The sequence below is a fragment of the Coenobita brevimanus genome, chromosome 94 (genome assembly GCF_032717465.1).
Source record: "Coenobita brevimanus isolate Jiangsu-jjx chromosome 94, ASM3271746v2, whole genome shotgun sequence".
NCBI classification, from domain to species: domain Eukaryota; kingdom Metazoa; phylum Arthropoda; class Malacostraca; order Decapoda; family Coenobitidae; genus Coenobita; species Coenobita brevimanus.
The window spans coordinates 8,761,267-8,777,902 of NC_137047.1; the positions used below are offsets into that span (position 1 = coordinate 8,761,267).

The 16,636-nt window shown below is 40.1% G+C and overlaps 1 protein-coding gene and 1 non-coding gene across 4 annotated transcripts in view; one reads left to right on the top strand and one right to left on the bottom strand.

The window, feature by feature from the left end:
• The first annotated feature begins 3,996 nt into the window (after window positions 1-3,996).
• Prim1 (DNA primase small subunit) overlaps window positions 3,997-16,636 on the top strand; it is a 64,359-nt gene continuing 51,719 nt past the window's right edge. For all 3 annotated transcript variants that reach the window (XR_013899648.1, XM_080282750.1, XM_080282749.1), the window contains exons 1-3: window positions 3,997-4,117; window positions 8,739-8,895; window positions 9,126-9,210. Coding sequence is in view for 2 of the 3 variants with exons in the window: in XM_080282750.1 (XP_080138876.1) it covers window positions 4,006-4,117; window positions 8,739-8,895; window positions 9,126-9,210 (354 nt within the window). In the remaining variant the exon portion in view is untranslated. The remainder of the gene's footprint in view (window positions 4,118-8,738; window positions 8,896-9,125; window positions 9,211-16,636) is intronic.
• LOC145413061 (5S ribosomal RNA) lies at window positions 7,731-7,849 on the bottom strand. Its single transcript, XR_013899670.1, has one exon. It is a non-coding gene; the product is annotated as a 5S ribosomal RNA (ribosomal RNA).

Genomic DNA, 16,636 nt, shown 5'->3' on the forward strand with positions numbered 1-16,636 from the left:
CTGTTATACTGAGGTTTGTTATGGCATCGGTCTACTGTGCTATAACCACCAACAAAAAGTCTGCAAATTTCTACAGTGTCTCAACTCTCAACAGCTACACAAATTTTTCCATCTAACATTATCACAGTTTTTAATCACATGGGGGAAACTTCATAGTGACAAATGTTACAACCGGAATCAACTTAGCTACTGAATTTCTCTAAGTTTCATTTCCATGAGTAAGCAGTATATATACTGTAATGCACAAAAATGGCTTGTGCAAAATTTATTACCAACACTTACAGCTACCTCATGCCTCAACAGGATTATTTGTGTGCTGTCATATGGTTTCATATAGGTTTTTTAAAAGTATTATGATGAACATTACTACAATGCCATACTCTAATCACTTTGCATCATTCACCAGGGTAACTTTAAAATGGCTACCGGTATGTGTCATATCAATATACTGTAACGGAAGGCCTATACTGTGAGAAGTTAACAGCCAGGGTCCACTACTAGGGCAAGCATATTCATTTAATGATTAAATTTATTATTCTGCCAAAGGAAGTATGCCAGAAAACATCAGGTTTTAGACAGCTCCCATGTAAGTTAGCTATACATTTGTGCCTTTTCTATGTTAAAAATTGTGGCAGATGATGGCAACGATAAGAAATACATACCGATAACTGAACTGAAGGATTAATAATATTCAATCTTTGCACTAGGAGACTAATGTTTCAGGGATGCAGAAGCAGTGTTGATCAAAATAACTACCAATACGACAGGTACTGTCTACATGTCATCATTACTGTAGTTGTGCAATTTTATTATACTTTCATAAAACCAGCTTTCATAACTTCAAGTACCCTGAGGAAAATACAAATACGGTATAATGAATAACGTAACATTTGCACTATGGTACAATCTTACCATAAGACATCCAGTGGTTGAAATCTATCTATCTATCTATTGCCAGACACCTCAATCCCGTTCGGGGTGGCCACAAACAAATCGCCTCCACGTTGCTCTGTCCCCTGCCATTTCACTCCCCGCTTCCAACTCACACCCCCCTCTCTCATACACCTCTCCACCCCATCCCTCCATCTCATCCTCGGCCTCCCTCTCCCTCTTCCCCCCTCCACCTCACTCACATACACTCTCTTCGTCAGTCTTTCACCCTCCATCCTCTCCACATGGCAAAACCACCTCAGTGCATTCCTCCTAAAGCTTCCTATCACAACCACATCCACATCACAACACTCCTTTATATCCTCATTTGTCAGCCTGTCTCTCCATGTGACTCCACAGGCTCCTCTTAAATAACTCATTTCCACTGCTCTCACTCTTGACCAGCAACGTCCAAGCTTCACTTCCATACATTAGAGTTGGTATCACAATACTGTCACGTAGTAACTTTTTCACTTCCATGCTTACTTTCCTGTTTCTTATCACTGCTTCAAGGAACCAGCAACCTTTCTTCCCTGCTGTACCCTTTCAAGCACTTCACTCTCCAAACCTCCATCCTTACTCATCACACTACCCAAGTACAGTACTTAAACGTACTCACATTTTCCAATTCCTCACCATCCAACCTCGCTGTAAATTCAATGACTTCACCTCTCTCAAAAACCATCACTTTACTCTTCCCTACATTCACCTTTAGATTCCGTTTCTTACACACTCTCCCAAACTCATCCACCAAGCCTTGCAGCTCTCCTTCGTCTTCACTCAACAACACAGTATCATCTGCAAACAACAGTACAGGGAGTTTCCAAACACTACCCTCTCTCACCAGGGCCACTCCAACATCCACTACCCTACCTTGTACCTCTTTTATTACCCCATCCATGTAGATTGAACAACCATGGAGACATGACACATCCCTGTTTCAACCCAACCTTCAAAGAAAAAAATTCACTCAGTTCACCATCCACACGCACTGCAGCCTTAGCACCATCATACATACTCTTCACGGCATTCAACAACTTCCCTTCTGAACATACTACGTATGACAAAGTTTTAATTAAATTGAAGCTAACTTGTTATGAAGTTCATATTTTTTTTATCAGCTACCTGGACCAGTAACTTAAATAATATGTGTATATGTAATCTAGAGAAGAGTTTTAGCAATATTCGGTCCAGACCTTAGTATCAATTAGTCCTAACCATGGCATCACTACAGGCACAGTTATGCCAAGAACTATACAAACCAAACCACACACAATCTGATCTATTCAAATACATTTCCTAATGGAAGACCTCCTATATATATATATATTTCATATATATCTATCTATTTATCTATATACAAACCAAACCACACACAACCTGATCTATCCAAATACATTTCCTAATGGCAACCTCCTAAATATATATATATATTTCATATGTATATATCTATCTATCTATCTATATATATACTGGTCAAAATTCTTTTAACTGAAAAAATGCATAGTGTATAGTGTACCTTTACCAATAATGCTTATACAAGGAACAGGTATCTGTTCAAACAATCAGGTAAATAAAGCTAGTGTAATATCAGACTTGTAACCATGCTCAGCCTTACAATGACTACATTCACCCTAACAAACCTGTAAAGGCTGAACCACAAAGATGAGCATTGGCCTTAGACCTAGCTTATCTCAAAAGCAATTAAAAACAGGAAAGCTGCAGAGTCGTACTGTTAGTAGAGGAAATGCCTATCCCTAACATTCTGGGATAAAAAATCCTCGCAATAATTTAGGTATGATACGGAACAGTACTGATAATTACTAAACGTAGCTGACTCTTTCCCCTATGATGAAGCGTAAAAACAAACCTCCTGGTATTCTTTTCACCATTTTACAATAACTATATAAGGCAGAGATCTTTACAAGAGCCAAATCTGAACTCCGTCGGTTTTGACATACTTCGGTCACAAGCAGTTGTGTTAAATTGCAAAAATTACCTCTCATATATACACTACTATACATACTTCCTCCTTCAACAGGAATTGCGGTCTTACAGAAGTAGTAGAAAGCGTCGAGATCAATATATAAACTTACAAATGACAGCGACAGACTCCCGCCAAATACTGAACTATCAAAAACAAACATCAAAACACCCTTAAAAACGGTTCACATAAACGATTTTAAGTTTTTTTTTTTTTTTTACCTAAAATTAAAAAAAAAAACTCCCGACACATGGGTTTATAAAGCAATGACAAAAATTCAAATATTGATGAAATACAAGATATTCTTCACTGGCTGCAGTGTATTAACTTCTACATGACCCAGCGAGAATCATTATCTTGACCGCCGCTACATGACCCAGCGAGAATCATTATCTTGGCCGCGGATAGAAAAGTTATTTATTTTAAAGCATTTTCTGTTTGTCTGCATGACGTTTTTTCACAGTGGACATACTCTGATTTTTTTTTTTTTCATTTTCTGTTATCGGACCAAAAATTCAATTTTTTTTTGCTGTCCACCCCTATTATGAAAAGCAAAGAAGGCTCATATAGTATCACTCGGATGAGCGACTGCTCATTTCCCTTTGAAATAAAAAATTAACTTTGATGACAAGCACTGGAATCACTTAGATCTTGAATAAATATGTTATCGTGCTATCAGATTATAATAATATTGGATAGGGAGTGTTAAACTAATCTTTATGCAGAGCTTGCCGACGCCGTGCCTTAATTTGAAATATTGTTGTAAAAGGTACAGAGTGCTCTAAAGACGTCTTTTTTAAAATTTACTCTATAATGCGTTTTCCTTAGTACGTTATTAAAACATTTGCGTTCACAAAACGACGTAAATAACTCAACGGCAGATTGCGTTTTTAGATTATTTAGATCAGAGTAGGAATCAAGGAAATTTTATTTTCTGAAATGGATCATGCTTCATGTCAAACTTTCAAAAGCCCTGCAAGGCTGTAACCTGTTAAGTGTTAACTTTGTCCTTGGGAACACAGCGCGCCAAGACGGTGACCGCGAAGTTCTAGCAGCAGAATAGAACTGTATGCACAAAACTAGTGATAGAAATGCTTTCCTCCACAAATTTTGAACCTGACATGCTACGTGATCTTTTGCCAGTTTATTATAAGAGGCTGTTCCCGTACAACCAGTATTACAAGTGGTTAAGTTATGGACAAGGTAATGAAAATAGTGATTTCAAATTTGTCTGACCTGTATAGTTATCAGGTAAATACAAGCAAGGATTATAGGTAGTTGAATTTTTTTGGTATTTTGAGTTTGTAGCTATCCCTTTCCAGTCATGCCAAAGATGGGCATAGAAAGTGCTAACAAACCGAGGGTTGATGAAGATGCCAATATGTGCATATTATGGTAATTCCTTTGTTATTTGACCTCAGTGAACGTACGTTTTGTTTTATACATTTTGTACATATTTTACATTTCACCCGAAATTGCTTGTGGGAATGCTTTCTTTAATTTTAAATGCCCCAACAATATTTCACCTCTTCCCATCGGTCAGGTTAGGTTACATTATTATTATTTTATAAATTGGGTAAATTTTGTTTTAGTTTAAACAGCAGAAAGACCTTACCAATTCAGCAGCTATCACTACAGTTTCTTTTTTGTGTTTTTCTGGTTTCATGGTAGTAAACAGTTGTGTTCAGGTGACCTTTCGGTTCTATTATCGTTTCAACCCCTAACAGAATTACGAGTTTTTTATTCATTTTTTCGGTATTTTAGAAAATTCTAAGACACTTCTATGACATTTTTGTCGCAAATTTTTTTATTTTACTTGTGAAGGTTAGGTTTGGTTGGGTTATCTTCAAGAATAAAATAAAAATAATTTGCGACAAAAATGCCATAGAAAAAAAGTGTCTTAGAATTTTCTGAAATACTGAAAAAATGGATCAAAAACTAGTAATTCTGTTAGGGGTTGAAACAACAGTATAATTTTACCAACCCCTCTCCCCATGTTTTTACATTGTTCCATATGTCTCACTGATATTTGCAATGGCACACTTGCTAAAAACTTACTTGAATCTTGGTTAAGTTAGATTAGGTTAAGTTGCTGGGTTTGGTTTGGAGAAATTGGTAGGTTAGGTCAAAATATAAGGCTAGGAAAAGTTACAGTACCGTACTGAAAGGCAACCGAGACATACGGTATGTTGCAAGTGTCCGTCAATACTTGAGAGACAGTTGAAATGGCAGAAAGGACATGGCTGAAAACAATAGTAGTAGAAATAGAACGTTCATTTATCAATCTATCAGTCTATAGCCAGATGCCATAATCCTGTAAGGGGTGGCCATTTGTCTTTAATGGTTTTTACTGGGAGGAACACTAACCCTCTACTAACCCACTTGTTGACATGTAGGGAATGCAAGTGGGTTGGTTATTTGGTTACCAACCAGTATTGTAAATGATTTCTGGCACAGAGGAAACCATGAGGCTTGTTACTTTTATGACCCAAAAAATAACCAGAAAAATATAAAAACCTACAAGGAAGATCTGACATGGTAAGGTGCTGCTTCTACTTAAAGTAAAGCATATGTTTACCGAAAGTAGTACAGAGTCCAGTAGATCGCTTTTCATGATTGCGCAATGATGGCGATTGTACTAACCTGTGTTGGCTTTAGCAGCCAGGTCCTTGTGTGAGTTTTGGTCTTTTTCTTTTGCCAGTCTTTCTTCCACTGGTACCTTTTATTTATTTATTTATTTATTTATTTTTTCTCATGGTCTCTGGAACAAGAATGATTGTTATAGCTTCAGTGCTCATTTTCATGGGATATGCCACACCCAGTATCAGTAATCGAAGATTGCATGCAGGTAGTCTTGATTCAGTTGTGTGGGCAAAGCCATTGGGTACACTGCCACTCATTGTTGCTTCCCTGTTAATGGGGCTCCATTAAGCCTAGAGATTTGGACGAAATTTGACAAAGAAGGAAGGTTGGTTATTTTTTATTTATTTATTTTTTTAAGTTTTTATTCAATATTTGATTGTTTGATTTAGCTTTTGATTTTTCTGTTTATTATTTAGCTAATATTTCAAAAGCAGTAGCTGTACTGAATACAGTACTGTTAGCTTTATGTCATGTCTATCCACTGATGGTTCAGGCTGAAAGCCATTGCCCAGAATATAGATACTGGTACATACCTGTTCAAGTCCTGTCTGTACACTCCTGGTTAAGGCTGAGTTGCCAGTGGTAATCAAGACAGCATATTCCAAAGCTAATTACCTCCATATTACCACACAGAAAAATCCTAGGGTGATATTATGACATGGCCTTAAGTGACCAAGCATAGCCTACCTAGTCTTATGGCTTTGGCTTTTTATTTATGGCTCATTATTTCTCCCAAAAAAGTATCAGCCCTTTTGGGTACGATGGTTTTGAAAATGAGCGAGTTCTGCAGACACGCATGAATCTATAAACGTGGTGCCTCAAAATATATACCACCTAGTATGTGAATCTTTATACAATTTCAAGTTCTAATAATTACGAAAGTTAATATTTGCACTTGTAATTAACCCCTTAAACGCGGCCGTGAACAGTCGCGGCCCCCCGAGTGGCAGGGTTGTATCGCGGCCTGAGCACCTGTAGGAAAATATTAGCCAAAAATCAGAGATTAACCCTAGAACATTATACTTGTTATGGCAGATAGTACTTACATTCAGCTTTCTCCAGAGACAGGTGTTGAGCCTTCGTGGACTACCCAAGGACTTGTGGAGACTTGCAAAGTTGGGTAACCAAATCTTCACTTTCACACCTCCAGCAACCCGGTTTCCCCTCTACCACAGCCTCTTTCTGTCACAGTAAACTTTATACTACAACGTAAAGGTAGTTAGGAATCCGTATTTGTACAATAAGCACTGAAAATAAGGCTAAAATCAACGGAGCGTACGGCCGACATGCAGCGCGGCGGCGGTCTTCCCGTCACTCAACAAACATTTCCATTTTCACAGCTAAAAACATGTATACTACATTATTTTCAATCATATTACTTCCCAAAAGATCACCGCGGCGCGCTTTTTATTCTGCCTTACGCCCGTCACTTTATTCTCGTTCCTGTCGGCCGCTTGCACTGACTCGGAAGAGCGAGAACTCGCCATAATGTCACTTTGAAAGCCTGCGGTAAACTGACACTAAACAGGGGCAAACCGTGAGAAAAAAAGCTAGTGTTACAACTGGGGAAACAAGCGTTTCCTATTAGCATAAACTGCTTGTGAGAGGAGAGCGTAGATTTACAGTTCTGAGCACTCAGAGCGCTGCCATGTATCACAGCCAGGCTGGCAGGGGCCGTGGTGGTGGGGGGGACGGGGGAAAAATGCGATACTTGGCAACAACGAAGGTCAGTGGCACAAAGGTCAAGTGTGCTAAAAGTAGCTAAAGGGTGGTGGTACTGATAGACAATACCAGCTGGAGCCTGCCTGCCCGCGGTTATTCAAAATTTACTAGAATCGCAAACGCAACGCTCCGCCGTTATGTCCTTTTTGCCGAGCGTCGCAAACGCGACAATCCGCGTTTAAAGGGTTAAAGGATGCCCCATATATCACAGTGTTTTGTTCATGTTTCAGAATGATATGTGCTGTAATGGTGCCAATACTTTTTTGGGAGAGTGTACAAATAATTTCAATACTTAGTTACACAAATATAAAAATATTTTATCCGTCATACATTCATTCATTCATTCATTGCCAGACGCCATGTATCCCAGACAGGGTGGCCAAGGGCTTAGAGTTAATTGTTTTACAGGGAGGGGCACTAATCCTCCACCAACCCCACTTTGACGTAGGGATGCCAACAGCATCTGGTGTTCCCAGGCGGTCACTCATCCAAGTACTAACCAGACCCAACGTTGCTTAACTTCGCTGATCGAACGGGAAGCAGTGTACTCAACGTGGTATGGCCGTTGGCACAGTAGCAATTTCTAATGGCACCATTCTCCAAAATCTGCTAACTTAATGCTTAAGTATCCAAATACAGTAAATGAATGCCAACACAAAGTTATACACAACTGTTATAAACCTTCAGATTTTATTTTTGTTAACTTTTAGATTAAGATTTTTTTTTTTTTTTTTTTTTTTTTTTTTTTTAAAGCAAAAAATTCAATGATTTCATCACATGATTAAACCAGTGTGCTTTAATCAGTGCCACCCTACAAAAAAGAGAAAGAGTATACTGGTATGATAACTTTCATGGATTGCTTTCAGTATTTTGTTTGATTTTCAGTGTGAAAATTGTTAGGAGGTGGGTAAATGTTTACTCTTAAACCCTGCACCCTTTTGTTTTGTTTAATTTCATTTACAAAGGCTTCAGTATGCTTGCAGATGTTGCCCTTGGCCACCTAATGGCAGCTCTTCATGCTGTTTTAATCTCTAGCAGCCTTCCTATACAGACCCTTTTCCCTGAGGTCACACTCTGTGACCTTGTCCCAGGTCTTTTTCAGTCTGCCTCTCGCAGTCCTACCCTCAGCATTTACACCCAGTTGTCATTCTGCATCCTCTCTGCATGCCCAAACCATTACATGCCACCCTTTCTCATCATAATACTAATACATTCACCCAGATTAGTCATTCCTAAGCAGAGTCAGATTGTTTGGCATTAGCTTTAATGTGATTCAAAGTACTTTTTTTTTTTTTTTTTTTTTTTTTTTTTAAGTGAACATTTTTTGGCGATGGAGAATGTGTTGATGAAACCTAAAGTTAATTATATATATGGTATTTAAAGAATTGTGTATGTTGAAAATATGTTCAAGTGTTTGGAGGGTCATTACTAATAGTCTTATTTTCCTTAATTTCTGCAGCGCCAAAAAACTACTTTGAGAAGCGAGAGTTTTCATTCACTCTGGCAGATGATATATATGTACGATATCAATCATTCAAGGATCAGGAGGAGTTGGAGAAAGCAATAAAGAAAGACTGCCCTCACAAGATTGATATTGGTGCTGTTTATTCATTCAGGTTTGTATCAAACTGCCATTTTATATACAGTACCAGTATTTTTATTAGCCTGTACAGTAGGAGAAACAGAATACAGTAATAGTACTGGAACTAGATGTGATTATACAGTATTCTTTTCTTACTCCATGTACTGAAGCAGTCATTTCAGTGTAGCTACATCAGTTGGAAGTGTTTCAGCATGTGCTACTGACATACTGTACAAGATGAACTGTTTTGAACTTCCCTTACAGACCCAAGGACCACAGGACAGTTGCTGTTTTTACACCACAGGAAAAGGAACTTGTCTTTGATATTGACATGACAGATTATGATGAGGTGAGGCTTGAATGAATTCTGTGTGGATGATTTACAGTATTATTTATTTTATTATTATTATTATTATTATTTTTTTTTTTTATGGGTGACTACACTGAGTGACAGGTCAAATGCTTTCTTGTTCTTTAGGAACCATTTACTACACTGGGTGGTAACCATATATCCAAGATATGGCTCCTGGTAGTTTGGTGGGTAATTAAGGCATTCCTGCCAGATTGAGCCTGTATAGGTTTATATCCAAGGGGTGGTTGGGGTTTATTCCTAATGTAATACCACTCAGGGATTTAGTAAGGCTGGTCGCTCTCATCTTAAATATGAGGACCAACTTGCCTAGCCCCGGGCTTCTACACGCCTTATGGGGCAACACAGGATTAGATGATGTATGTATGTGATATTATTCACTTTTATTACTTGGTCTTTTTGACAGTTAATATGATGCGACAGAGGCTGACAGTAACTCATACTCCAAGCCTTGCAATTTGTAAGGGGACCTAGGTGCAACCAGAGCCAAAGAGGGAAAGGTGTTAAAACTTTTACTGTGTTTGAGATACCATATGACAGAGTAATCATGCCAGTTTGTGGCTGCTTTTTCATGTATTGTCAGTGTTACAAAAGGAACTATACTCTTTTTTTTTTTTATTGGGGTGAAGATGCACTTGACAGGTTGGTGATGATTGGCTGACTGTAACATGTCCGAATAACATTTACTAACCTAAATTTTCCCCTCAGATATATGTTGTCAATTATTAGTGCTAATGAGTAAAGAGATTATGAGGTAATGTTTCATTCAACCAGTCATCACTGATCTGTCAAGTGCATCTTTGCTACGATAAAAGAAATTGAGTATACAAGTCTGATTTGCTTCAGTTTATTACCTCAGGTTATAGATGTATGTGTGAGGTATGCCCTGAAAACATAGTTGCTGCATGAAATAATAACTTCATTGGTACTGTATAAGGGAAAGCATGATGGCACAGTAGTCTGATGCTTAGGGACAGTTGTGCTGGTCTGTATACAGTGCTCGTCAGAAGTATTCAGCGTTGTCCGCCGGGCGCGCAATACTTATGGCCCAAAAAGAATCACCCATTTTTGGGGGTAAGAATTGAGCCACAAGTTTGAGCTCCGAGCATGACGTCACGGTAGCCTGGGGCCTTCTGACGCGCTGGTTGGTTCCCGCCTCAGTCGCCCACGGGCTGCCTGAGAGAGAGGAACTCCGCCGAGTGTCCCTCTCAAATTGCGCCATTTTTTCCGAGTGTCCCGCAGTGTTTTGGCCTTCAAAACTTTGTTATGGCACCTACCCGTGAACTATCGAGTGAAATCATATCCCAGATCATTGCTCTAAAGGAGGCAGGCCACCAGACAAAGGAAATTAGTGAATTGGTTGGTGTGGCACGATCGACAGTGCGTCGTTGGTGTGCGCGGTTTCGGGAGGAAAACAGTGGTGAAGTTCCCACAAAGAAACCGAGGTCTGGTAGGCCTAGGAAAACTTCCCCAAGGTCTGTTAATGTTTTAAAACGTGCAGTGGAGTTTAATCCTCGTGTGAGTGCAAGGAAAATTAAGGAGAGCAACCCAGAAGTGTTTGGTGAGGTGTCAGTGAGAACAGTGTCTCGTAGGGTGCATGAGCTTGGTTACACAAGTCACAGGCCTGTGAAAAGCCTCTTCTCTCTAGCAGCCAGAGAATTCGTAGGCTTGCCTTTGCTAATAAATATCTAAATTGGGGTGAGGAGCAATGGTTGTCAGTGTTGTGGTCTGATGAGGCAACGTTTAGTGTTACCTGTAACAGAGGAGCATGCAAAGGTAGTGACCCACTTGACCCACGGTATGTAGAAAGCACAGTTAAACATCCTGATTCACTCATAGTATGGGGTTGTTTTTCAGGGAAGGGTTTGGGGAAGCTTGTTGTACTTCCCAAGAACCTCAGAGTGAATCAGGATGTTTACCTGGAGCTTCTGTGTGATCATTTACCAGACTCCTTCGAGCTAACAGGTGCACGAGTGTTTCAGCAGGACGGTGCACCTGCTCACAAGGCCAAATCGGTCACCAATTGGCTTCGTGACTGCGAGGTATCATTCATGACAGACTGGCCAGGAAATAGCCCAGACCTCAACCCGATTGAAAACCTCTGGTACCTCGTAAAGAAGAGTCTCCAAGGGAAGGACGTGAGCTCTCTGCCTAAGCTGGAAGCCGCCATTCGTGACTCCTGGGACAAAATACCGCTCCAGCACCTCAGGAGCCTCGCCCTTTCACTTCCAAGACGTCTCAGGTCCGTGAAGAAACGTAAAGGCTACCCTACGAAGCACTAAAGGTAAATAAAATGCATTATTTATATGTTTTTTCAATGTTGAAAGGTTTGTTTCTCAGGAGGGACGCAGGGCGCTCCATACTTCTGACGAGCACTGTAAATTTTTTTTTTTTTTTTTTTTTTTTTTTTTAAATAACATAAACACTGTTTGCTAGTTTCATTTGAACCTTCAAACAAACATTAAACTGTTGAAAACAGAACATTATGAAATATTTGAAAATCTTGTAGCATACACAGAATCAGTGTTAAATCTAATGAAAATTTAATGATAGCATCAGAGAGTATAAAACTTTGCATACAGTGAGACCTTTGGCACCAAAACTATCTACATATCATCTTCTCAAATGTAGGTTTCTCTGATTTCAAAACAATCTGCCCTGTAGATATGATAACCATGTCTGGGATCTCAGGCTCCTTGCAAATTAGAAACCCAGTTAACGCTTTCTGTTATTCTGTTGTAGAAAAAAATAAAAATAAAAGCAAACAGCCAGTGCAGTGTTTTTTGGCTGAATCAGGTTGTGTATCACATCTATGTAATGATACTCTGACCTTGTCTCTACCTGCATAGCACACTAAAACATTTTCCCATCTCCGAGTCGGGGCATGTAAATTGTTATCATCTTATTTGTTGTTGTTTGAATTTACTTGTAAATGAACAAAGCACATTAACTGTTGTAGTTGTTTTCAGTATGTGGTGTGTTTACAACCATTATTATTGCCATTGCATACAGTGATTTCATGGTCACATTAACTCCATACAACCTTGGCACTATTACCCCATTGGTACTTATAGGAAATTACACACTACGGTACATACCTAAAGCTGTAAATCTACATCCAAGCCACAACATACCTTGTACTGTCCACAGTTACTGACAGCGTTTTGAGGTATGCTGGCAGCTTTATTCTTGTTGCACCAAACCCTTGCATTTCGAGCAGATAATTTTATAAAACAATGATAATAGGTATTTCCAATAAAAAGGGAAAATAGTAATTATGTATCATCATCATCTGGACTTCCTTACCCACCCTAGGGCAGGGTGAGGAGTAGCAATGTCCAGACAGCCTAAGTTTGCCCAGTTCAATGGGCCACACATCCATTCACTCATCATTCAAGCCCATGGAATCCTGGCTTCTTCAATTAAGCCAAAAAAAAAAAAAATCCACCACCTTCTATAGCTTCACATATAGGCCTACCCATCTGATAGAGTCAGTCCGAACACTGTTACGTTATAAAGGGATGCTAAATCCCTGGTTATGAGTTTCTTCGCACAGAAGTCATCCAACCAACTTGGACTCTTCTCAGCCCCTTAACCACACCAACTTCCTTACCTCTCTTTCTCACACACACATCCACCATATCCCTCCACCCTCTTCTTCGTCTACCTTGTCTCCTCCCTCCTCCAGGTTCACTCAGATATATCTTTCTCCCCACTCTATTGTCATCCATTCTCTCCACATGACCAAACCATCTCAGCGCACTCTCTTCAATTCTGGTGTCCACAGACTTTCTCATTCCGTATCTTTCACAAATCACATTATTCCATATCCTGTCCACCCTCTGTACCCTACATACATTCCTCATCAGTCCCATTTCTACTGCACCTACTCTTTCATTTTCATGCCACACCATAGTCACACATCCGTATGTTAAAGTTGGCACTAACACTCCTTCATGTAAGCCACACGCAGCAGCAACATTCAAGCCAGTTTTTTTATCAAGGTCTTCATAGCACCAGCTGCTTTCCTTCCTTGTGTCATTCTACTTTCCACTTCTTTTGCACATTTTCCTCTCTTGTCTATCACTATACCCAGGTTTGAACCCTCCTACCAATTCCAGTCTCTCTCCATTAACTGTAACATCACACTGGGAGTCACCTTCTCTCTCAGTAACCATCTTTTCCCCTTTTCTACATTTAATCTCAAAGCATGTTGCTCACAGACATCTACAAAACTCTGCAGTAGTCCACAAAGCTCTTGTATGGTATTTGCAAATAGCACTGCATGATCAGCATACAACAAATATGAGATATTCCATCCATCACCATTCATTACCAACGCCATCCCTTTCTCCATTACTTGTGTTTTTACTTCTCTTATCACCCCATCCATATATAGAATAACCATGGGGACATCACAACCTTGTCGCACACCACGTAGATCAGGAACCAATCACATAGATGCCCATTTACCCTTATACATGCCTCACTACCATCATAAAAACTCTTGATGGCATCTGGCAGCTTCCCGTTTACACCATACATGCACAAAACCTTCCACAATCCTTCCCTGTCGACTTTGTTGTATGCATTTTCCAGATCCATAAATGCTGTAAACACCTTATTGTCCTTCGTGCATGCCTTCTCCATTGTGTCGTTTATACTGCAAATATTTGATCCACACATCCTCTGCCACTCCGAAACCCACCCTGTTTGTCACTCACGAGGACTTCTGATATCTGTCTTACTTTTTCTATAATAATTCTTCCAAATAACTTCCGCACCTCACTCAGTGGACTTATGCCACAATAATTCTTGCACTCACTTCACTCACCTTTTTTTTTGTATAGAGGTACAATCATTGCCTTTTTCCACTCTACTGGCACAGTTTTACTCATCCTTGCCTTCATACATATCTCCATCAAGCACTCCATTCTGCTCTCTCCACTACACTTAATCGTCTCTGCATACACCTCATCAGCCCCAGCAGCTTTCCCATTTTTCAGCTGCTTCATTGCGTTCTTCATCTTTGTGAGTGTCATGTTTTAGGGCACTGCATTCCTTCTCTGAACACTCCCAAAACCAATCGTGTTAACAGTTGCTTTGCTGTCACCATTCCCATTCATCGGACTTTCAAAATATTCTTTCCATCTGGTCCTTACTTCATCCCCATGGGTTAATAATCTACCACTTATATCCTTCACACTTTTACATTTCATTCCATTGTCACTTCTACATTTTCTCACCTCATTTCAGAATAGCTTCCTATTTTCAGAGTAATTTTCACTCATTTTTCTTCCTAGATCATCATTTACTTCTTTTTCCTCTTCACAAATCTCTTTATGTGCTTCTTAATCTCAATATATTTATTTCAAATTTCAACCGAACCCCTATGCTGTATCCAAACTAGCCACTTCTACCTCTTTTCCTCCACTGCTCTCATAATCTCTTCATCCCACCATGCCTTATCATTCTTCTTTGTTGTTGCTCCGGCCACACCACACACTGCTTTAGCATTCCTAACTAAGCAGTCCCAATATACATTCCACAAGCTGTCCAGATCCATTTCATTTCACTTCACTGATTCTAACTCCTCCCCTACCTTTGCCCTGTATTCTTCTGCCATTTCTATGATACTCGTCTTGACTTGCAGTCTCACTCCATGACAGCTCCCCCCCCCCTCTCTCTTTCTCTCTCTCTCTCTCTCTCAGCTTGATCTTGCATACCACAATCATAGAATGTGACAAAGCTCCACATCATCCTCTCACTGCCCCCGTATCAGCTCACTACCCAGCATCAATTTCTCTACAAGCACATAATCAGTCAGGCTTCTTTCAAGATATCCATTCCCTCTGTATATACCATGTATAGATGTATTTATATGCATCTTTGTGTTTAAAATAAGCATAACAGATGTACAACCTCCTTTCCTGTAACATGATGAAATTCAGGGATTATGTAGAATTCTGAGTAGTGAATAAAATTCCAAATGGTTTGTATTTCAAAAAGTACTGTTCTACGTACAGTAGGTGCTCGATGTAACGAACTAATTCAGCCAACGCCTATTCCATTTCCTCATATTTTCTGCTAAGTTGAGTTTTGTAAATGGGGTTCAATATAAAGGAAATTTTACCAGTATTTTGAGAAACTTTCCACCCAGTCTTTGAAACCAATGGTCAGGCTGAGTTCTTGACAATGCGCACCCAAACCTAGCAAACGATGCTAACTCTCATGCTACACAGAGCAGTCTGAACCGATAATTAATACCCACACCTAAATGCATTTTTGTGTACATATTAACAGTGATACACACAGTACTTACTTAGTAATGAAATATGCACACCTGAAGAATAAGGTGAGGATAGTAGTTACCAAATACAGTTCTGTTGTAAATTGGGATAGTAAAATACAGTAAGTCTTAACTCCTAAAGTAGGGGTTCTGCACTTGTTGCAGAAATATGCATGACACAGGTAGCCATATTGGCCTCCCCAAATCTGTTAGACCTGGGGGTAGTTTAGTCACTGTCAGAGTCACCCTTCATCAGCACTAGAGGTGGTACTGGGATGATAAAGGAACTGGGGATTATCAGGGGTGATGGTGTAGGTGTTCCTTGGGCAGAGGTTGAGGCCAGAGTGACAGGGGAGGCTAGAGGTGGATGACAAGGAAATGTATGATGTGCAACATTCCTTTCTTTCCTTAAGCTTACTTGGTAGTGGTAGCTTGAAGAAGCCATCAATCTTGGTCTGCTTTGGGGCATACATCTCCCTCAGGATCTTCCTAATTCTGGTCCTCATTTCCCTGAGGTGAGGATAAAAGACTTGGAGATTCTCTTGATTCTGTCATTGAGGAGATCCAGAAGTGTGTCAACACTATTGCTGGCATGAGATAGTCTGACCTTGCTGGTAGACTCCTGGACTTCCTCTGCAGCCGGTGCCTCCTCTGCAGTCACTTCCACCACGGTTTCCTCTTTGGACTGGATATGGTAGCCAGGGTCACCAGCATCCATATCCATCGTTTCATGGATGTCCTCCATGCCCACTTCAGCCTCGCCTGCTTGGTGAAAGGCCTTCCTGCATTCCTCTGCAGTGAAGCCTTCAAAATCTGCTGCATCTTCCTGTTGCTGCCGCATGTGCTCCCTCTGGCTGACTATCACATTCCACCCTTGAATAAGTCTCCTGGTGGCCACAAGATCCCATGCCTTCCTGATGTTCAGCACAGTGTCATGCATGTTATATTTCATCCATGCCTCACCAAGGTGTTGCCCTTTGGTGTCCTCTCCTTCCTCTGGCTCCATCTCTACCCCCAGAATGTCGTCCAGCATCAGCTTCCTGTAATACTGTTTAAATGTGTTTATTATCCCCTGGTCCATGGGCTGCAGGAGGGAAATTGTGTTGGCAGGAAGGA